The sequence below is a fragment of the Genypterus blacodes genome, unplaced genomic scaffold (assembly GCF_046128005.1).
Source record: "Genypterus blacodes isolate CSIRO-AG114 ecotype Tasmania unplaced genomic scaffold, CSIRO-AGI_Gbla_v1 ptg000133l_1, whole genome shotgun sequence".
NCBI classification, from domain to species: Eukaryota; Metazoa; Chordata; class Actinopteri; order Ophidiiformes; family Ophidiidae; genus Genypterus; species Genypterus blacodes.
The window spans coordinates 1,342,069-1,361,028 of NW_027466935.1; the positions used below are offsets into that span (position 1 = coordinate 1,342,069).

General features: G+C 44.5%; 1 protein-coding gene across 3 annotated transcripts in view; it reads right to left on the bottom strand.

The window, feature by feature from the left end:
* rgs3a (regulator of G protein signaling 3a) overlaps positions 1-18,960 on the bottom strand; it is a 110,067-nt gene that overhangs the window by 25,179 nt on the left and 65,928 nt on the right. For 2 of the 3 annotated variants that reach the window (XM_076163656.1, XM_076163657.1), the window contains one exon: positions 4,084-5,058. In XM_076163656.1, the coding sequence (XP_076019771.1) occupies positions 4,084-5,058 (975 nt within the window). Of the gene's footprint in view, positions 1-4,083; positions 5,059-14,075; positions 14,230-18,960 lie in introns of those variants that run through there. The other variant, XM_076163658.1, reaches the window with a different exon arrangement.

Consider the following 18,960-nt stretch of genomic DNA (forward strand, 5'->3'; position numbering starts at 1 on the left):
ATTCAGTTAAAAACAAACACACTATTCTTAGCGCCATCCTGACCCGCGTGTAGGTGGCGATAACAGTCTTGATGTTATGAGTCTCTCTCACACACTGTGGCCTGTATGAGCTCAGTTTCAGTAAAAAAAGTACAAAGAACGGGAACATTAGGGCCTCGGGGGATAAGGAGAGGTTAAGCACCAATGAATGTGTCTTGTGTGTCGCTGAAAACCAGAGGCTTTGCAAACAAAAAGCCACATCTGCTCATTTATATTTCATCTAATTCAGTGAAACGCAGCGCATAAAAAGCACGGCGCTGTTGGAAACCTGTTCAAAATAATAATCCCTGGATACGCAGAAAGGCGTTACAAAACTGTGCAGGTGAAAATATGGGAGAGACATAACTGACAATCAGAACCATGAGGGGCTGCTCACTCTCTCTCTCTCTCTGATCGGTGGAAAGAAACGACGATGAAGATAAATATCCTGCTGGAGACGATCATCTTCATTGTTATCTCTCTCCAAAAATCAGAACGTAGCTTATTTTCCTCCCTCCTCTGTCTCTTCTTCACCGTCTCTCCCTGATTTCATCTTCAAGCTCTGCCTCCTTTGTTTCAGGACAGTGGCGTAGACTTACGTTGGAACAATTTGCAGACATTAGACTCAACTTGAGCACTTGAGGGACCTACTTTACGGACGTATTTAACAATGACGTTGTTGATTTAGGATAGGATAGGACTCATTCTCCTTTGTTGGCAGAGGTTGGACTGTTTCAATGACCGATACCATCAGGTTTTGTTGTCATGTCTTTTCTCTCATTTTGTAGAGAAATCTAACAAATATTTAACGAGCAATTACAGAATTTCAGCGACTTGATTTGGACTTCTGCTTTGGACTTCTGCTTTGTGACCTGACTCTCCCTGTGTTGACTTGTGACCTGACTTGGAATCGTCACCTTTAACTCGTCACATCCCTGACTTGACTTGGAACATGAGGCCTAAGACTTGAGACTTATTTGTGCAATCGTTGTTTACAGCATCCTGCACTCATCCATTCAATCTATGAAGTAATGTGTGTGTGAGAGTACACACAAACACACACACACACACACACACACACACACACAGTCCCCACCTGTTTGCAGACCTGCTTCCGCGTACATGCATGCAATCTTATTTTCATTTTCTTCCATCCACTCCTTGTGTTTCCTTGAAACAACCCAGGAATGTAAGCCATCAAGCAATCAGCAGTAAACACAGTAAAAGTGTTTCCCTAAACATCTGCTGTGACAGCTGATATTTATCCAGATTTCAAACAAACATTCACAGCCCATAAACAAAATGTTTGACCTGTTTAAGCTGCCGGGGCTGGTGTGCATATGTGTGTGTGTGTGTGTGCGTGTGCGTGTGCGTGTGTGTGTGTGTGTTGCGATAGCATCCACGAGGATGCACCACACTCACTGCAGGGGTGAGTGTGACACAAAGTGACAGAGGACAGATACACAGACAGACAGACGATAGTGAGGACACAGGTCCATTCAGCACCACATCTCCTCAAAAACTCAAACATCCAATAAGTTCAACGCGGGCGACTGTTTCAACATTTGCTAAATGTCAGAAAATAATTTCAAAAATAATACGACTAAATAGGGGAAGACTTCAAACTAAATCTCACATTTGTTAAATGTCAGGGAAAACAATGACTTTAAATTAGGGAGGCGAACAGTTACATGATATTTAGGCATAAATATCAAGAAAACAGAAGTTGAAAAACATTTTAGGCAGATTTGAAATGCTGTCTTCCATCTGATAAAATGCCTTCAGGTACCCCAACAGTAAATAATCATATTTCAAGTCGTTTACCGCTGATATTAGCAGCTATTAGTTAGTATGTTTACATGCACACTATACTGTATATGCTTGAATGGAACGATGGTTGAATATATACTGTAACTGAGTCATTGCTTCCTTGGCTCATGAGAGGAAACTGATGCACGGAATGATTAACAGAGTGACATCATGGAGCCAATGATGCCATTACAGTCAACGTGGTTTAAATGCAGATTGATCCAGAATCTGTTGGCTCACATGTTTGTGCTCATATTGAGGATCATTCTTCAAGATAAATCATCTCTTAAAATCATCTGTTTTGCACAATTTCTAAGGCTCTTTATCCACATCGTTGGTCCCTTTTCCTTGTTTTTAGGATAATTGTTGTAAAAATGTATTACTCCATTACTGTTATTCACCGCTGGTCCTCATGTCTTAGTCTGATATTTCTCTTGACCTGTTCCCCGTCGGTCTCTGCTTATCTTTATGCTGACAGTGGGCCACTAAAGGCATCAAGAGACGAGAGAAGGAGCAGATCGGAAAGAAAGACAGGAGCAGAGTCGGTGCTTGTTAAAGGGCGAGTAAACACTGGCTGACAAGAGAGAGGAGACAGACGAGGAGAAAGAGAGACAGAGGGAGAGCGAGAGAGGGTCAGGCCTTCATTTTATGAAACAGCATTTACATTCACTCACACTCTCTCTCTCTCTCCCTCGCTCTTTCCCAGTAATATGCCTTAAAATGCATGACGCTGACATTTTACAATCACACAAAGTCAAAATCTGACATTTACTGCCGAATCTCTGCATAAGCACGATGATAAAAAGGACTTTGAAAGTAGGCATCTATAAAGTTGGGGGGGAAAACTGGTCATGTGCCGACTAAAAGTGCACACAATTCAAAACACTCCATAGGGAGAAAAAAGTGCTTTATGTTTTGTTTTGCAGAGGAGGGAGGCAATGGCTGGCTTATATACAGCATGTAGATTTGTTTTCATTGCAGAGATCCCACCATTGTCCTGTGCAAAGCCTGATTGAAACCAGATTTCCCTGTAAAACATTCCAACATCTGATAACGAGCCCCGACGAGCTGCACCAACTTTGACTTTGAAGGTATAATGAAGTTAAAACACCATTTGCTTGCAGGAGAATGGATCAACTAAGTCTCAAATCATCCCGTGAAATTTCCTTTTGGGTCGCAGGTTGCGCACACACACCCACACGTTATTTACTTCAATATGTCATTAGATACATGACGGGTGGGCGACGGATCATTTTAAATAATGGAAACTCCGGCCCCAAAGGAACAGTGTCCATGACGCCAATAGGTAGTAAAATTACCCTTGAATCTGCCAAGACCAATAGGCTGCAGCTCCGTCTGCTGCATTCCTCCTCCCTCTGAACGGCTCACACACACTGCCATTTAAGGCTGCCTGGCGTGCTGATGGACTTGCAGGATGGAGAGATGGATAAAGTGAAGTGGTGCTTCTGTGTTCTACAAAGGCGGCCAGCTCTTGTTTACCTGCTTGAGCTCAGTCACTCAACAAGTTAATCTCTGGGCTGATATCTCACTCTGACCCTCAATCACTCTATCACCAAAAAGTATGCGGTTAAAGTCTTGTTATTATGAAAGGCGTCACTCCTTCAGCTGTTCAGAACTATCAAGCATATTGCTGCACAGTTAACGAGAGGACAAACTGAGATGTGTCTGACTCAGTGTTTCTTACTCAGCTTTGGTGAAGGTGGCGTTAGGAAAAGCAGCGTGTGCGTTACGTGAGGCTGCCGGTTCCCTCTGTTGGACATCTGCAACAACTACCATCTGCGGTCAAATGAAAGGCTTCCTCACAAAGCCTATTGTCACTACAAAAGACACAGATCCTTAATACTACAATACTATACTACTGTAACACTGCAGCATTTGTGGTTGTATTTTGTTTGCAAGTGTTTGTTAGACTCATCAACTACAAACGTCGATGAAACTACACTTGTGTCCTTGTGCACTTTCCTCTTTTGACCACTTGGTGTCGCTCATTCTACAGAAACCAGTGCCATGTCCACCTCAAGAGAATTGGAGCTGTGAGTGTGTGTGTGTGTCTGTGCGTGTGTGTGTAAAAACATTGCTTTAAATGTACCAAACCAATGACCTTCATAGGCTGCAGCTGAATCATTTCTACATGCAGCATAGAGCCTATACACACAATATACAACAGTATTTGTTAAGTCCACTGCTGCATTTGTGAGTGTGTGTGCGTGTGTGTGAGTGTGTGTTGCTGCCTACCTTCCTGCCAGAGAACAGCAAACACAGTTGGTGCATGGAGCCTCCGTTCTTGGTGAGCTCCTTCTTCAGGGTCTTGGGTGATGGCAGCGTCCATCCCCCCGTGTGGTGAGCCCCTCCCACCTCCAGGCAGTTGATGGCGTTGTCGGAGGTGAAGCAGGGCGTGCGGGGGTCCTGCAGGAGGCTCCCCTCGCTGTGCGTGCGCCTGCGGAGGGAGTTCTGCACGCTCAGCCCCCCTCCTCCGTGTTTCTCACAGGTGGCGCCCTCCACCATGCTGCGGCGCTTGCTGTCGCTACGCTGCAGGTAGGCGTCGTCGCTATCGTCTTCGTCGTCTTCGTCTTCGTCGTCTTCATCATCGGACTCTTCGTCATACTCTTCTTCGTCAGTGTTGGGCGAGGAGAGGGCGTCGGCGCTGAAGGAGCGATCGAGGCGTAGTTCTGGGATGACAAACGAGGATGAGGAGGAGGAAGGAGGCGCGTTGGTGTCAGGCGGCTCTGAGACATTGTCGTCGTCTGTGTTGGAGACCACCAGGGTGAGGTTGAGGTCACCTTCGCTCCTCTCCCCTTCTTCCTTTCCTGCTTCTTGTATCTCCTCACTCCCAACACTCTCTCTGCTGGCCCCATCCTCTTCCTCTTCTTCTTCTTCTCCCCTGCTCTCCCTATCCCTGGCCTCCCTCCAGATCTCCATCTCGTTGCAATATTCACCCTCAGTGGAAGGAGGCGGTGTAGGAGGCACCTTGTGCCGCTCCTCAGATCCCCCCAGACTTCCAAGGGGCGTGTAGATCTCGTCCAAAGGAGTGATGGAGTCTGAGGGGTGAGGGCTGCCTAGGGTCGGGGGCTCTGAGGGGCTGGAGGGGTACAGACTACTTTCATCACCTTCTGAGTGGCGAGGAGGCAGGTGGAGGCAGCCCATGCCTCCTCGATCTGCTCCCACTCCGCCCAGCTCACATGAAGGGGCATCCACCTTAGGCTCCAACATCTATGTGGGGAAGAGAAGACAGAGAGAAAGGATGAGAATCATAAATTGAACCTGAGGGCAACTGATGTTCAGTACAGTAAGTTAATCTGATGATGACACACCATCTCTCCTCCTAGAGTCAGGATATGACAGTGATGTTATTTTGAGTGAACTTCAAACCTCCTGCTTTAAAGTGAAACTCCACCAAAATGTGTCATTTTTTGTCATACTCTGGCAACTGTGGAGAGGAAGGAAATGCTTCACAAGTGTGTGACTTGTTATATTTTCCACCGTGAAATCTCAGACGAGTTCTGACTAAGAAGAGCTGCTGCTTCACTGAGCACCAACTCCAGTCACACAGTCGCTGCAACTTTAGTGCAAACTGGACAGAGAACCTATTTTGAATCAGTTAATATTCATACATTCAGTTTAGTTCAAAGTCTGTACTAAATTGCAATAAAATGTTAAAAAACAGCAAAGCATCCATTTCTCTCAATTTGATAATTCCACCCACAGTACATTTCTGTGTATCCATATGACCACACACAAAAATGCCCCCACACACACTTTCCAGGGCACATCACATTAGTCTCTCTCTCACACACACACACACACACACACACACACACACACACACACACACACACACACACACACACACACACACACACACACACACACACACACACACACACACACACACACACACACACACACACAGACAGAGTTATCCTCCCCCTGCATCTCTCTCTCTCTCACATTCCTTCCCATATCTGCTGGTTTGAAATGCTGCTTTAACCTCTTTGAGCCCACGGGGCCTTCAGTGGGCAGACCATTACAAAGCCATTTTGCGTGGCTCAACTTAGTTAAAACTCACAAAGGTTTTTTTGAAATATTCCATTAAAAGTTTCCACAACACCAAACATGTCAGGGTGTATTATTATTTAGCTGGATATTGAACCTTGAGTGGAAGAGTAAAGCTCAAGCCTGACATGATGGAATGTGAGAAAAGGGTTTGTCCTCACTTAGTCAGACAGAAAGAAGTCAAAAATCTGCTCCCCTAAGCTTCTTTCCTCCTGTCGCCTCTGGGCCAGCATCTCCCACCCACGGTGAGCAGAAATCGTGACGGATGAAACTTTTATAGATTTACAGCGACAAATTATTTTTATGGTTTTTGGTGAGCGGGGGACGACAAACAACTGCAGTTCCCCCAAAAATAGATGGCTACTGCCGCCGCTGTCTCATGAGCTCTCTACATCAAAAGTGCTCCAGTCAATGTAGAAAATAAATTCTACCTCCTTCCTCTTCTTCTTCTTCTTCTTCTTAAGAGTCTGCAGAGAGTGGTGTGAGAGGCGCTCATTGTGCTGGAAATGTTCACCCGTGATAACTAGCTGCAGTCACAAGACACACGCACAAGAGTCTGGATGCCTCCCCTCCTCTCCCTCCCTCTTCCATTGCTCTCTTTATATTTGTAAAGTTTGGAGTTCAAAGTGTTTTCTCCAATGTCGAGTAGCACCAACGTCTTCTACTTCTTCTTCTTGATATGACTTGAACACCTCAATAGTCCACACAGATCGATTAGGGCGGAGAAAACTGAACTGTTATCTCCTCAAACTATTCAGATCTTCTGCGCCTTGTTGGTGTGGAAATGTCAAAAAAGTCCATATAAAGTGAAGTGAAGAGTCCTGTGTGTGTGTGTGTGTGCGGCGGCAGTAAGCAAAGCTGTTTTCCTGCCGAAAGCCGAGAACAGATGAGTGTCTGTTTGAGCATCGTGCCTGCTCCACAGAAACAGAGGGGATAAACAGTGCGTGGTTATTTGCATAGCGCTCTGTGGATCTGATCACACGCCGTCACAGGAGAGGATTCTGGGACGCTTTGTGACGTCAGTTGCGAGTGGAAATGGACCAGGACACACACACACACTGCAGAGTGTCGGTATATCTGGATACAAGACCTTCAACGTTCATGGCATTTGTTAATTAAATGCACAGATTTTTACACTGTAGTTGGAAAGTTTGTACTTTTATATTTATAGTCTTTGTTACTGATGTTTAGTCAATATGAATGAGACCTGTAGTGGTGATTTAAGACTGTAATGGCTCTGAATCAGGTCACTGTGTCCTTTCCAACAGTAACACCTCATGTTACTTTAATGCCGGCTTCTCTTTATGGATTTCCTATAACTCTGTAAAATGATCAATAAATCGGAGAATATGTTAACGACTGCATTATTTACAACACTATTTTCCATTACAGTAACCGGTCACTGCCAGTTTTTGCTTGGTGCGCAATTGAGCTCGTCTAGACTGAGGTGCTGCGACACGCACGCATGCACACACACCCAGCCACACACCTTTTACACAAAAACGTGCTCTTACATGTTTGCTGCGTGTAATTTCTTTCATCAATCTTTCTCTCTACCTTATCATTCAGGAAATCCCTGCCTGGTTTTCCTTTGTGCCTGGAGTTAAAGGTTAAGGGCTACAGTGTTGTTGTGTCCATAATCGGTGTGAGGACCTGAGAGCCGACAACCCTCGCAAACCCACAACTGCCCGCCGGTGATCAAGACCTCTTCATTTTCTCTTCCAACACCCCTTAACCTCCCTGTGATCTTATCTAAATGGTTCACTGAGCCGCCATAAAACACCAAAGGCTCTTAGTGACGCGCAGAGTACACAACGGGTATTTTTAGAATGAAATGCACTTTCATAAAAGCACCCAGGGATCAAAGTAGAAGTAAAATCCTATTTTTATCCCCGTCTGTCCACACTAACAGCTCATTGTTATCGTTTACTGTACGATCTTTGCTCCAGACAGGTGGCAAGGACTGAAGATGTTACTTGATGAGCCGAGAGCTGCATGGATAATTACTTCCCCTTTCTAATTATAAATACCCTCACAAACACACACACACACACGACACCCCACCCTGTTCCACATTATCCCCTAATCTCTCTTTACCTGTCTTACACACATGCAGTAAAGCCCAGAGGGGGGAAGATACAGCTCCAGACACAATGGAGCCACCTGTCTTGTCAGATACATTTGTTCCCTCTCATGGTCTCAATGCAGCACACACACACACACACACACACACACACACACACACACACACACACACACACACACACACACACACACACACACACACACACACACACACTCACACACACACAGAGAAAAAATCAAGAGGATTTACGCAACTCTGTGTATCTTTAGGACCTTGCGTCTTATCGCCAGATGTAAGCGTCACCTTGATTTCAGACAAGGCCACGTAATCTCAAACCACATTAATCATATCAACGGGGGAAACAGGCGCACAGTTTTACTTTCACTCCTTTCCTTGGTGTGAGCGTTGGAAAGGAAAGAAAGTGCTTAAGAGTTCCATACAGCTCTTCTCCATTTTCACACCTGGCCACAAGCAACCAATTGCTGTGGGAGAGGAGAAAGGGGGCGTGGCTAGTGGAGAGATGCACTGAAATGGCTAAATGAAGCATACTGCAGCCTCTAGACTGTAGGTAAGGTGTGTGTGTGTGTGTGTGTGTGTTTAGAATACACTCCATTTCTGTGGTTTTGTTTATCGACATGCGTATTGTACAAGGCTACCAATGATTCAACGCCAACAAAATCATTCAGGCATGACCTCCATTAAGCAACAAGGAAACAAAACCCACAGTAAAAGGCAGCTCTAGAGGGAGTGAAGACTGAACAGAGGAGACAAAGTCGACAAGACAAGCAAAGGAGAGGAGGAGAAACAGACAGGCAATGACTCGGAGATTAGATGAATAGATGATGGCGGGGGGTGGAAGGTGGGGGGGGAGGAAAATGGAGATAAGAGAGAGAGAGGGGAGGGAAGGAAGGAGACGTTGGAAAATGTCCATCTCTGTTTTTTCCTGGAGGAGGACTATAATGGCAGCATTATTGCTCTTGCCTGCTCAGGAGCACTTAAGCAAAATCCCCTGAGAACAACACTGACAAAAAACATCAACTTCTTCTTACACATCGTTCATTCTTACTTACAGGGAGTGGCAAAACGCTAAACATATGCATGTTCATCCAAATATACTCATTAACAATCAATCACGTCCATTAGCAGACATTTCTATGGCAAGTCAATATTCTGTTAAATCCACTCCAGAGTTTGCTTGCGTGAACGTTTTACCGCACGATAAACAAACCAAATGGCGGATGCATGTTTGGTTTGGTTTGTTCTTCATTGACTCTTGCTCTTGTTTGCCTTCACGGCCAATATAATCAAACGGGATAAGATTGGATTCTGCCCAGCGAGTAAATCTAAATGAATCCCATGTTGGTCAGCAAACTATGTGAGCTTGATGAGCTGAAACCTGCTTCATCATGCTGCAGATTGTGTTTGCTGTGTATGGGCATTAAGGTTTGGATGAGAGCCAACCGTGCTGACCACAGGTCTGGTTTTACTGTGATTATGTTGACATGTTAATGCAAGGAAAGGTGTATTTAATACCATTCCACGGGTCATTAAGCCCTCATTCACCACACCAGGGCTCTGGCACTCAAACAGCATGGAGATACACTTTTGCTCTGCCTACGACCTCACATTCAAATGAAAATGCCAGTATTTGCTCTCTCTTTTAAGTACATTGCAGAGAAAGAGCAGAGACACCCTTCAGACTCCTTTATAGCTGGATTTAACGGGCAGATGGAAGTTTCCAAAGCGCTAATTAACAGTCACAGTTTTGTTTTTAATCAGAGGTACTCCCAGCAGGCATAAAGGTGGAAAACTTGATGCATGTGTTTTGGCAAAGAGTTTGGTGAGTGTTTGCTCGGACACGCAGATGCATGGTATGACATAAACACATGCCCGACAAGTGGGAGTCCCCGAATAGAGGCACAATGGAGCAAAGAGAAAAACAACAGTAGGCCATGTTTGTTGCAACTTCCTACAGTGGGTCAAAAAGAGAAATAAAATCGGATTAATTCCATATTAACAGATTGGAATATTGGAACATGCTGCACTATTGACCTTCTCACTACGACTTATCATAGAAATACATTTGGATATGTTTGTAAAAACTGTTTCAACAGTCAAAGTCAATAATCAAACATCATACTATCGCTTTAATATTTTGTCTTTTCTGTCAAGAGAAGTTCCATCTTCCTTGAGGTGGCAAATATCATCCCTGTCAAGGACTGAATCTCAGAAGGTCTACAGCTCAAGATTACAGGAGGACATTAAAACACACACACAACCACACACACACACTCTGACGGTCACCCAGGGGATTCATGTGAACTCTGTCCCATAGTTACCATGACAACCGGAGACCCTAGCCCGAGGGCAGGTGCGCTGCGTGTCCTTCAGAGGCTAAAGACGTACCTATGAACTCTGCTGTGGTATTCCTGACACCCCTCCCCCCTCCCCCCTATCTCCTTTTTTAGCTGCCGCCTCTCATCTTCCTCTCCTTCTCCCTTTTCTTCCCCTTTTTGCATGTTCTCAGTTTTACAGGAAGACATTTCAATAAAGAACATGTTCGAGACGACATGTGTTATGGGTTTAATCTTTTCCTTTGCTAGATTTGTCAAATTGATCTCCAACCTGAACTAATCTGTCTTCCTGCCAAAGCTTCGGTTTCTCCTTCCTTCTCTTCTTCTCTGCCACTCCCTTTGTTTCTCCTCCCTCCCTCCTTCCCTCCCACTGATTCACTGCTGGATCTGTGTGATACCAATGGGATAGTTGGCATGGTGCCTAAATGATGCAACTCCCCAAACTGTATATTCAGACCATTATCCAGTATTCAGGCTACATCAATTTTCGGAGTCTATTCTTTGGTGTTCCTTTCTGATTTTGACTCATTGATTTATTCTGAGGTCATTTAAGGGACAGGGAGGGAAAACATGAACATTTGGCAGCCACCTTGATTAAAAATGTCACCTTTGGAAGTTCAATGCTGTACTGTCATAACTAAATAAAGTATATGCAATTTATAGTGAATGGATGTAGGAGAATAGCACCATTACTGCTCAGAGGAATGCATCTGAAGTAGAAAATCTATAAGACCAAAGTTTGCTGCACAGAGATCACTCCCTGCATGTATTTTAACACTGATATCTCAAGCAGCATCTATGTATCTTCGCGTGATGAAAATCGGCACAAATCGTATGTTTCCCCTGAGCAACGGAACAAGATTATGGAGTAGTGGGCAGACTGCAATCAGGTAACGCGTCATTATACTTGGAGAATCCAATCGATCCAGGCGTGTACAGTAAACGGCTTTATCATCAGACTTTAATTAGAGTAAGGCCAAACGCTCAGAGTGTTTCCTAACAGAACGGCCTGAATCACTGCAACTTGAGCCTTGTAAGTCATCTATAAGATCCAATTGTATGTTTGTACCCAGTGGAGCACTTTGGGTTCTAAAGAAGAGACAGAGATGGAGACACAGAGAAGGTAGAAGGACTCCTTATACAAGAACTCCTTGTACAAATTCTTCTTCAAGTAAAATGTGTACCATACATAAGAATTCTCTGTCCTAAAATAACGGTTTGTCACTTTGCATGTTATCTTCCTCAACAACCTGTCAATAGTTTTTTTTGTCAAAAGTCAAGTTTTTCCTATTTCAGGAGGTTATTTTCCATCAATCACATAGTTGTTTTCTTTACTTTATTGAAATGAGTTGCTGCAAGACACCAATTTTGTATAAAAACACTCGCACAGTTGACAATAAGGTCACCAAGTCAGATATCTAACCCAGATTCTTGTGTGTTCTTGTGCATGTCAATGTGGAGGAGCTGCATCACGCTCCTGGTGAGCTTGTCACGTACCACCTAATATGATCGACATCCTGCCGCACTGAGAGTAAGTGTGTGAGAGCCCGTGTGTTTGCAGCCGCGCCTGTGTGTATCCGTCCGTGCAATTTCAATATATTTTAAAGTATGTTTTCACACGCACCATAATGTGCAGGAAAATCTATAGCCTGAAGATTCATCCATGAGGTCGTTATTGCTTTGTGTAAGACCAATAGCTCGTTAAAGGTCCAGACCATATAGACGATCAATCCTTGTCACATTATGTGCGCTGCCCTCTCTTGGCCCGGCTCTCTCTGAAAAACCAGGGATTAGGAGGTAATGGTCGTTTATCTGTCAGACGTCTCTACTGTGATCAAGTCAAAAGGGAATGGCAAAAGGGAGCGAGGGAACAAGTGAGACAAGGCTGCAGATCAAGGCAAAAAAGGGGGAGAAAGGATGTCTGATGAATAACTGGAAACATGACTGCCATCTTGTTAACTGAGACGTTGAAAAACTATGAAACAAGTTTTGGTTGAAAATAGCAGTGGAGCCATTAGTTTTCTTACTGAATTCTAAGTGTTTGTGTGGGTGTACATTTTAGTCTTATTCTTATGTCTTGTCTTTTGTTTTTAATTCATGTAATTATTGGATCACAATTGGAGCATTTATATTTGAATAGATATAGTTCATATATCTTTGAATATTACTGCGTTATCATAACACCACAACTGCATTACAGCCAACGGAATAGCACAGACCGGCAGTGTGTGTGTGGAGGGTGATATTCAAAGATGCAAAGGCATCGCTGATAGTCGGCAACGGTCGAGGGAGGAAATGTCACCGACGTGACGCCAGCTGAAGACAATGTGACCACTGAATAAGATTGGAAAAGGCCGTCACACACAAGAATGAAGTGTGTGTGTTTGTGTATGTGCAGACACACACGCCATTCACACGACTGTACATAAATATGAATGTGCCGTATATGTGCGTGAATGGTGTAAATGTGTACTGTATGTGTGTGTGTGAATGAGAGGACAGTGAGAGAGGATGCGTCCATCAATCATTCTCTCTTTCTGTGTGTGTGTGTGTGTGTGTGTGTGTGTGTGGTAGTGTGTATTTGTCGTTGTGTGTGTGTGTGTGTGAAGAGCAGGCCATTGTTTGTCCCAGCTATAGCCAATAACAAACATCTCATTTGTTCAAGCTGGGGCCCACTGTGTAAGACCAGACAATAAATCTCATTTACGTGTGTGTGTGTGTGTGTGTGTGTGTGTGTGTGTGTGTGTGTGTGTGTGTGTGTGTGTGTGTGTGTGTGTCTGGGAGAGGGCGGCTAGGAAGGCCACTGTCTACTATTGATCAGGGACAAGCAAACGGAAGATAGAGGGAAGGACAGATGCAGCAAAGGGGAAAGAGAGATCTTCCATGCATCTTTCTCCCACTTAACTAACTTCTGAAAGTCTCATATATACACACACACGCGCGCGCACACACACACACACGCGCACACACACACTCACGCTCCATTTCTCTCTGTCTCTCTCACTCACTCTCTCCTTCCAACAGGAGAATATAACCCCACAATTCCCCTAATGAGGAAAAGACAACAACATTTCTCCCCAGTGTGCTTCCTGTTGTTTTCCCTCTCTGAGCTCCGCGTCTCTCGATCACTTTCTGCTCGGCTCTTGACATGCTTGTTGATAATGGTCACCCGCGCTCTTTCCTCTCCTTTCCTTCTCTCCATCCCTCTCTATCTTGACTCTACGGCCATGTGGCGAGCTAAATAATGTGACTGGCACATCGCCAAGGCAGAATAGGCTGAAACGAGCGGGCCAGGCGAGGGGTACACACCATCCAAATGTGCAGAAAATATTGTTTACAACTGCTGCGCGTTCAACGGGAGGCGATATTGCGGAGGGGACAAACAATTACAGAAGGAAGGAAGGAAAGAGGGAAAGGGAGCGAGCAAACACATAACTATCACCTAAGTCTTCATAAAAGCTTGCCATAAAAATGTCCAGAGATAAATAAGCCTTTATTGCTTTCTGTTATCTTTCCTCCCATCTCTCTGTGTGTTGCCTCTCTCTCCGTGTGACCAAACCGCTCCCTACCTGCCAGCTATTAAACAATATAGGCAAATATACCCTCATGCATACATTTACTCAAAAATTATTCCTTTCAAATTGCCATAAAAGCCATTTAAATGAAACTTCCTCCGTATTAGCACTAAAACGAGCATGTATGGATTAGAAATGATGAGAGTCCATAAACCCTACCTGGCAAAGAGGAAGCAGTTCCAGCTTACAATCCGCTAAACACAGATACAGGCACTCCACGCATCCCTATTAAAGTGGCCTACTTCCTCTGTCAGAGGGGTGTGTGAATGTTTGTGGCTGGCTGCCTGGTGTGTGTGATCCCGTCAGTGTGGGCTAGGCCAACTGAACTGTGCAGGACAGAGAGAGAGAGGGAGAGGGAGAGCGAGAGAGAGAGAGGAGAGGAGAGGAGAGAGACAAAGCCCATGAGGCTAAGAAGGTAGACTCCCAAGCTGCACAAACAAGTGAAAAGGAAAGAGGGAGAGGGAAGGAGAGAGGATGGAGGGAGGAGATAGCAGTAATGAGAGTCGACAAATGAGCAGCGAGAGCTCAGAGGGAAGCACGAGAACGTATTTGTGTGTGTGTGTGTGTGTGTGTGTGTGTGTGTGTGTGTGTATTCACTGTCCTTCTTTATAACACACTGTATGATTGCATTGTGGCCGCAGAAGCACGCGCATCTGCAAATATTGCTCAACGTGTACTTACTGTATGTGTTTGGTTCTCGTGTGCGTTTGTGCCTGTACGTTCTCCGTATCTCCCCCTCCTCCCCCGGGTCTTTGTGAAGACATTAAGGCACTAAAGCCGCGTCCCACAGGATGCACAAAGCACACAATGGACGTGGATACACAATCAACCATTGTAAACACACAAGTACAGACATGGCAGACACGCGAAAGCGCCAAACAGACGTAAAAATAGACACACCACAGTGACTCACAGCCGCTGGACATACAGTTCCGTACATTTAGAGGCCGCGCGGCAGCTGTTGGGCCACCGCTCTTCCGTCTGAAACCCTGACGAAGGGATTCTGTACAGTAACGACGCGCAGGCACAGATTGTCAATGTAGAAAATCACATTAAGCAGCGCACAGGTGGTGCCTGACGAGGGTGCGGCGGGTCCCACCATGACAGGTCGCCGTCCCCATTACACAGCTTTACCCTCGGGCATGATTGTGCGTCACTACCTGGCTACGCTCATAAGCACGCAGAGGGGAAGCCGGCAGACTGTTGTCACCCTCGCTGCGTTCCATCAAGGTGTGCCGGTGCCAGAGCCCTCGTATTGTGCACGCCTGCATCATTAGCTTAATAGCTTAGCGAAATGGAACTGATCCCTCATGAAGGTCTCTGGAGAAAGGTGAAGACCAGTTATTGTAGCTGTTAGCAGTAGATATTATACACCAACTCGAGTCAATCGTGGCATACTACAGTGAATTATGTTCTTAATTAAAACTGCTGAGCATGATAATGGACCGGCAATCTGGGCAACTCCAGTGTTAGCTTGGCTAGCGCAGAGTGCTGACAGAAGTACTACTTTACTCAACGGAAGCCTGTCGTTAGTAGTTCATCAATATTAAAATACAGTGTAAATAATTTGTTAGCCGCGTAACAGGCGGGCAAGACGTTACTTTATCACTTATGTAACATAGCTAATGGTGTTTTGGTGAATACAAACAGTTGAAATGAGTCAAAACACGGCTATTCAGACAACCTTTAGATTTGACTGATTTTACAAACTTCTACATCTTACTCTTCATCACATTTACACATTTACTAACTAAATAAGACTTCAGGTTTAGGAAGTTTCCGTTATAAAGCAGTACCTGAAATGCTAATCTCACATCAAATAAAGACCTGCAGGATCTGTAAGGTCACAACATTCACAAAGACTTAACCTCACAGAGAGGCAACAGATTGTTCACACATTTGAGCAAAATGTATCCCAGTATGTCTATGATCACTTAGATATGGAGCACCATTACTACCTCGCAACCTTTTAAAAGCTTTATTAAGCTAATATAATTTTATTGTTGCTATAAAGGTCACTTTCTAGATAGATTTGTTTGTACTCAATAATATCGCTGACTCACAGCCATTTCTGCAAATCCTTGGCCTTTTCTAACTACACCCAGCAGGGGAGACTTCATCAAGAACCATGCGAGAGAGCTGTAAAATGCAAAATCACTTTAATCTCTGCCACTCAAACACAAGTCTCTGCCTTCACCAGCCTGTTCTTATATGCAGACGTTGCAAGAGGTTACTTGAAAGAGAATGCCGTGATGTAGTGTGTGTGTTAGTGATGTTACAGGAAAGGAGTCCATCGTCTTAGATACCTGAGAATAATGCACAGTTGACATGCTCACGATGACCGCACCATGTTTAAGTGCAAGCAGCTACAGCACACATGAAGTTTGTTTTACCCATTTTGGTACCAGTTGGCCAGGTGGTGGCGCTGTAATAATCACTTGTCAAGTTTTGTAACAATTGACTCAAATTGCGGTAAGCACACACAGGCAAAAACACACATGTGGAATGTTTGGACCAAACCTTCATGGTCATAACTAAGCACCTGTCAAATCAATGGGAGACAGAGCCACAGCGAGAGGACTTTGTGGCCTTGGTGGAGGTATGGTAAAGCAGTAGAAGTAACAATATTGTGTTAGTATTCGCAACACTGCAATTGACTCTGCAATATACAGATACACATACACACACTCCACCCCTCACACTCATCTCAAGGGCCTCTCAACATGTCTCTGGAGACAGGTTGTTTTCTGTAATGTCATCTGTATCACAAGCTGCATTTGACAGGAGACGCGCGCGCGTCTCCTGTCAAATGCAGGAGAGAGAGAGAGAGAGAGAGAGAGAGAGAGAGAGAGAGAGAGAGAGAGAGAGAGAGAGAGAGAGAGAGAGAGAGAGAGAGAGAGAGAGAGAGAGAGAGAGAGAGAGAGAGAGAGAGAGACACACACACACACACACACTATCTCTACACTGTCAATCACGTGTTATGTGTGATGACACCCTTCAAAGATAAGATAAAGATAATACCAGCAACAGGGGGTAGGGGGGGAACAATCAATACTAATAATTGTAAACACGCACTCACTCTAATAGTTTCTACATTCTGACTGAACAAAAAGTCTTTTAATTATATCAATGTTCACATATTATAAATACCTAAAATGGACTTAAATTCCCCACAAAGCATGGCAACCATTCCTATCAAATCCTATTACATAATATATAATTAAAATAATAGGACATGATATACAAAATGTGTGTAATGTGCAAATACTTCTTATAGTTAGTAAACAAACATTGCCTCAGATTCTCAAATACAGACAAATATTCCCTTCATCTCTGGTGTAAATGCCAGAAGGAAAAGCTCTTAGTTTGACCTTCAGAACAACAGTGGAAAAGATTACATTACCTTCGAGACAGGCATCTGGACGAGCAGAATGCTTGAGTGTGTGTGCGAGTGTGTGAATGCTTGCTTGGTATAATTAGTGTGTGTCCCAGAGTAGAGCAGTCCATCCAGTCGTACACAGACTGGCACCGCACTTGTGCAGCGTGAACAGACGCTAATCCACTACGACCATGTGAGCCTGTTTTGTTTCCCTGTTTTCTGGAAGTGTCAGTGCCTCTTTTCTTGTCCTTGCTCTGTCTCCTCTGCTGTGTGCTCTGCTGCCCTGCGGTCCCAGCTCTACGCCGGCTCGGCGATAATGTGTGTGTGCCAGTGTGTGCGCAAGACACAGTGCGAGGGGGGGGGGAGAGAGAGAGAAAGGAGGGAAACAGAGGGTGGGAGAGGAAAATGAGAAAAAAGGGGGAGAATGGGGGAGAGTCAGACCAGTAACAGCGAAAAAGAAATTGAAGGGGGAGTGAGCATGGTTATGGAAAGATCAACCAACTCTCTAGAGAGCGAAAACTCTCTTTCTCTCTCTCTCTCTCTGCTATTTTTAGAAGTTGCTCAGTGGCAAATCAAAGCACTGAATCAAAACCTATCAAAGAGCTGGATGCAAAGAGCCATGTCTCTCACACCTAATAGGACACACACACACACAAACACACACACGCACACTCACACAAACCTGTCTGGTTTAGCCATGTGTCTGAGCCTGATGAGTGTGTGTAAGCTATTAATCAAGCCTCCTCTTATCACACATGTGCAAATATTGAATGGGACTTTCAAACGCGAACACACCACACAGACTGTGTCAAATGTGATCTCAAGGGGGAATTTGGCTCTTTGGCAGATGCTTTTAAGTGATAAATGACATTTGAATTTTGAAACATGAACTTTTGAGAGGAGAAACTGTTGCAGTTTCATTACCGTGTAGCTGAAATTAAGGACAATTACATTCAAACAGCTTCGTCGGATGCTCAGCTACACTCATTTTACAGTAAAGAATGAGTATCATTAAAATTGAGCAAATGTAATTCCACAGGAGTAAAAATTTGATGTGCTAACTTTGGTCCGTGTCCATCAGGCTCCACGGCTGCTGTTCCTGATGCATAATTGCCATTATATAATACAGTTATGAATAGTTAACGGTGAGCTAAAAAAAAGCCATCAAAGGGAAAATCGTTAATATTTAAATAGAGACAAGGGAATTAATCTTACACTACAGGCCACAATGAATAACATCGCTGAGCTGTGTGTGTTCCTGCTCTTGTGTGTGTGTGTGCGTGTGTGTGACTGGCTGAGTGACAAAGTCATACATGGTGGAGGTGAAAAAACAGACAGCGGGAGACAGAATGAGGGTGAGAGATTCCATATTTGCACTCGGTGGCTGCAGTAAACTGCAATGTAATCTCTACAATGGAACGGGGTGGGAAGAGTGAGAAGTGAAGCCAACGCCCAGGGAGAAGGAAAGGTCCACAGTTGAAAGACCCCGAGATTAAAAAGAAAAATTGAAAAGAGACGAGGGGTGGATAAAGAGAGTGTGGATGAAGAAATGCAGAACAGAGTGAGAGAGTGAGAGTAAGAGTGAGAGAGAGAGAGAGCACAGATTGGCTAAACAGCTTAAGCTTTGTTTCTCAGCTAGGGTGGAAGAGGAGAGTTCACTGTAGC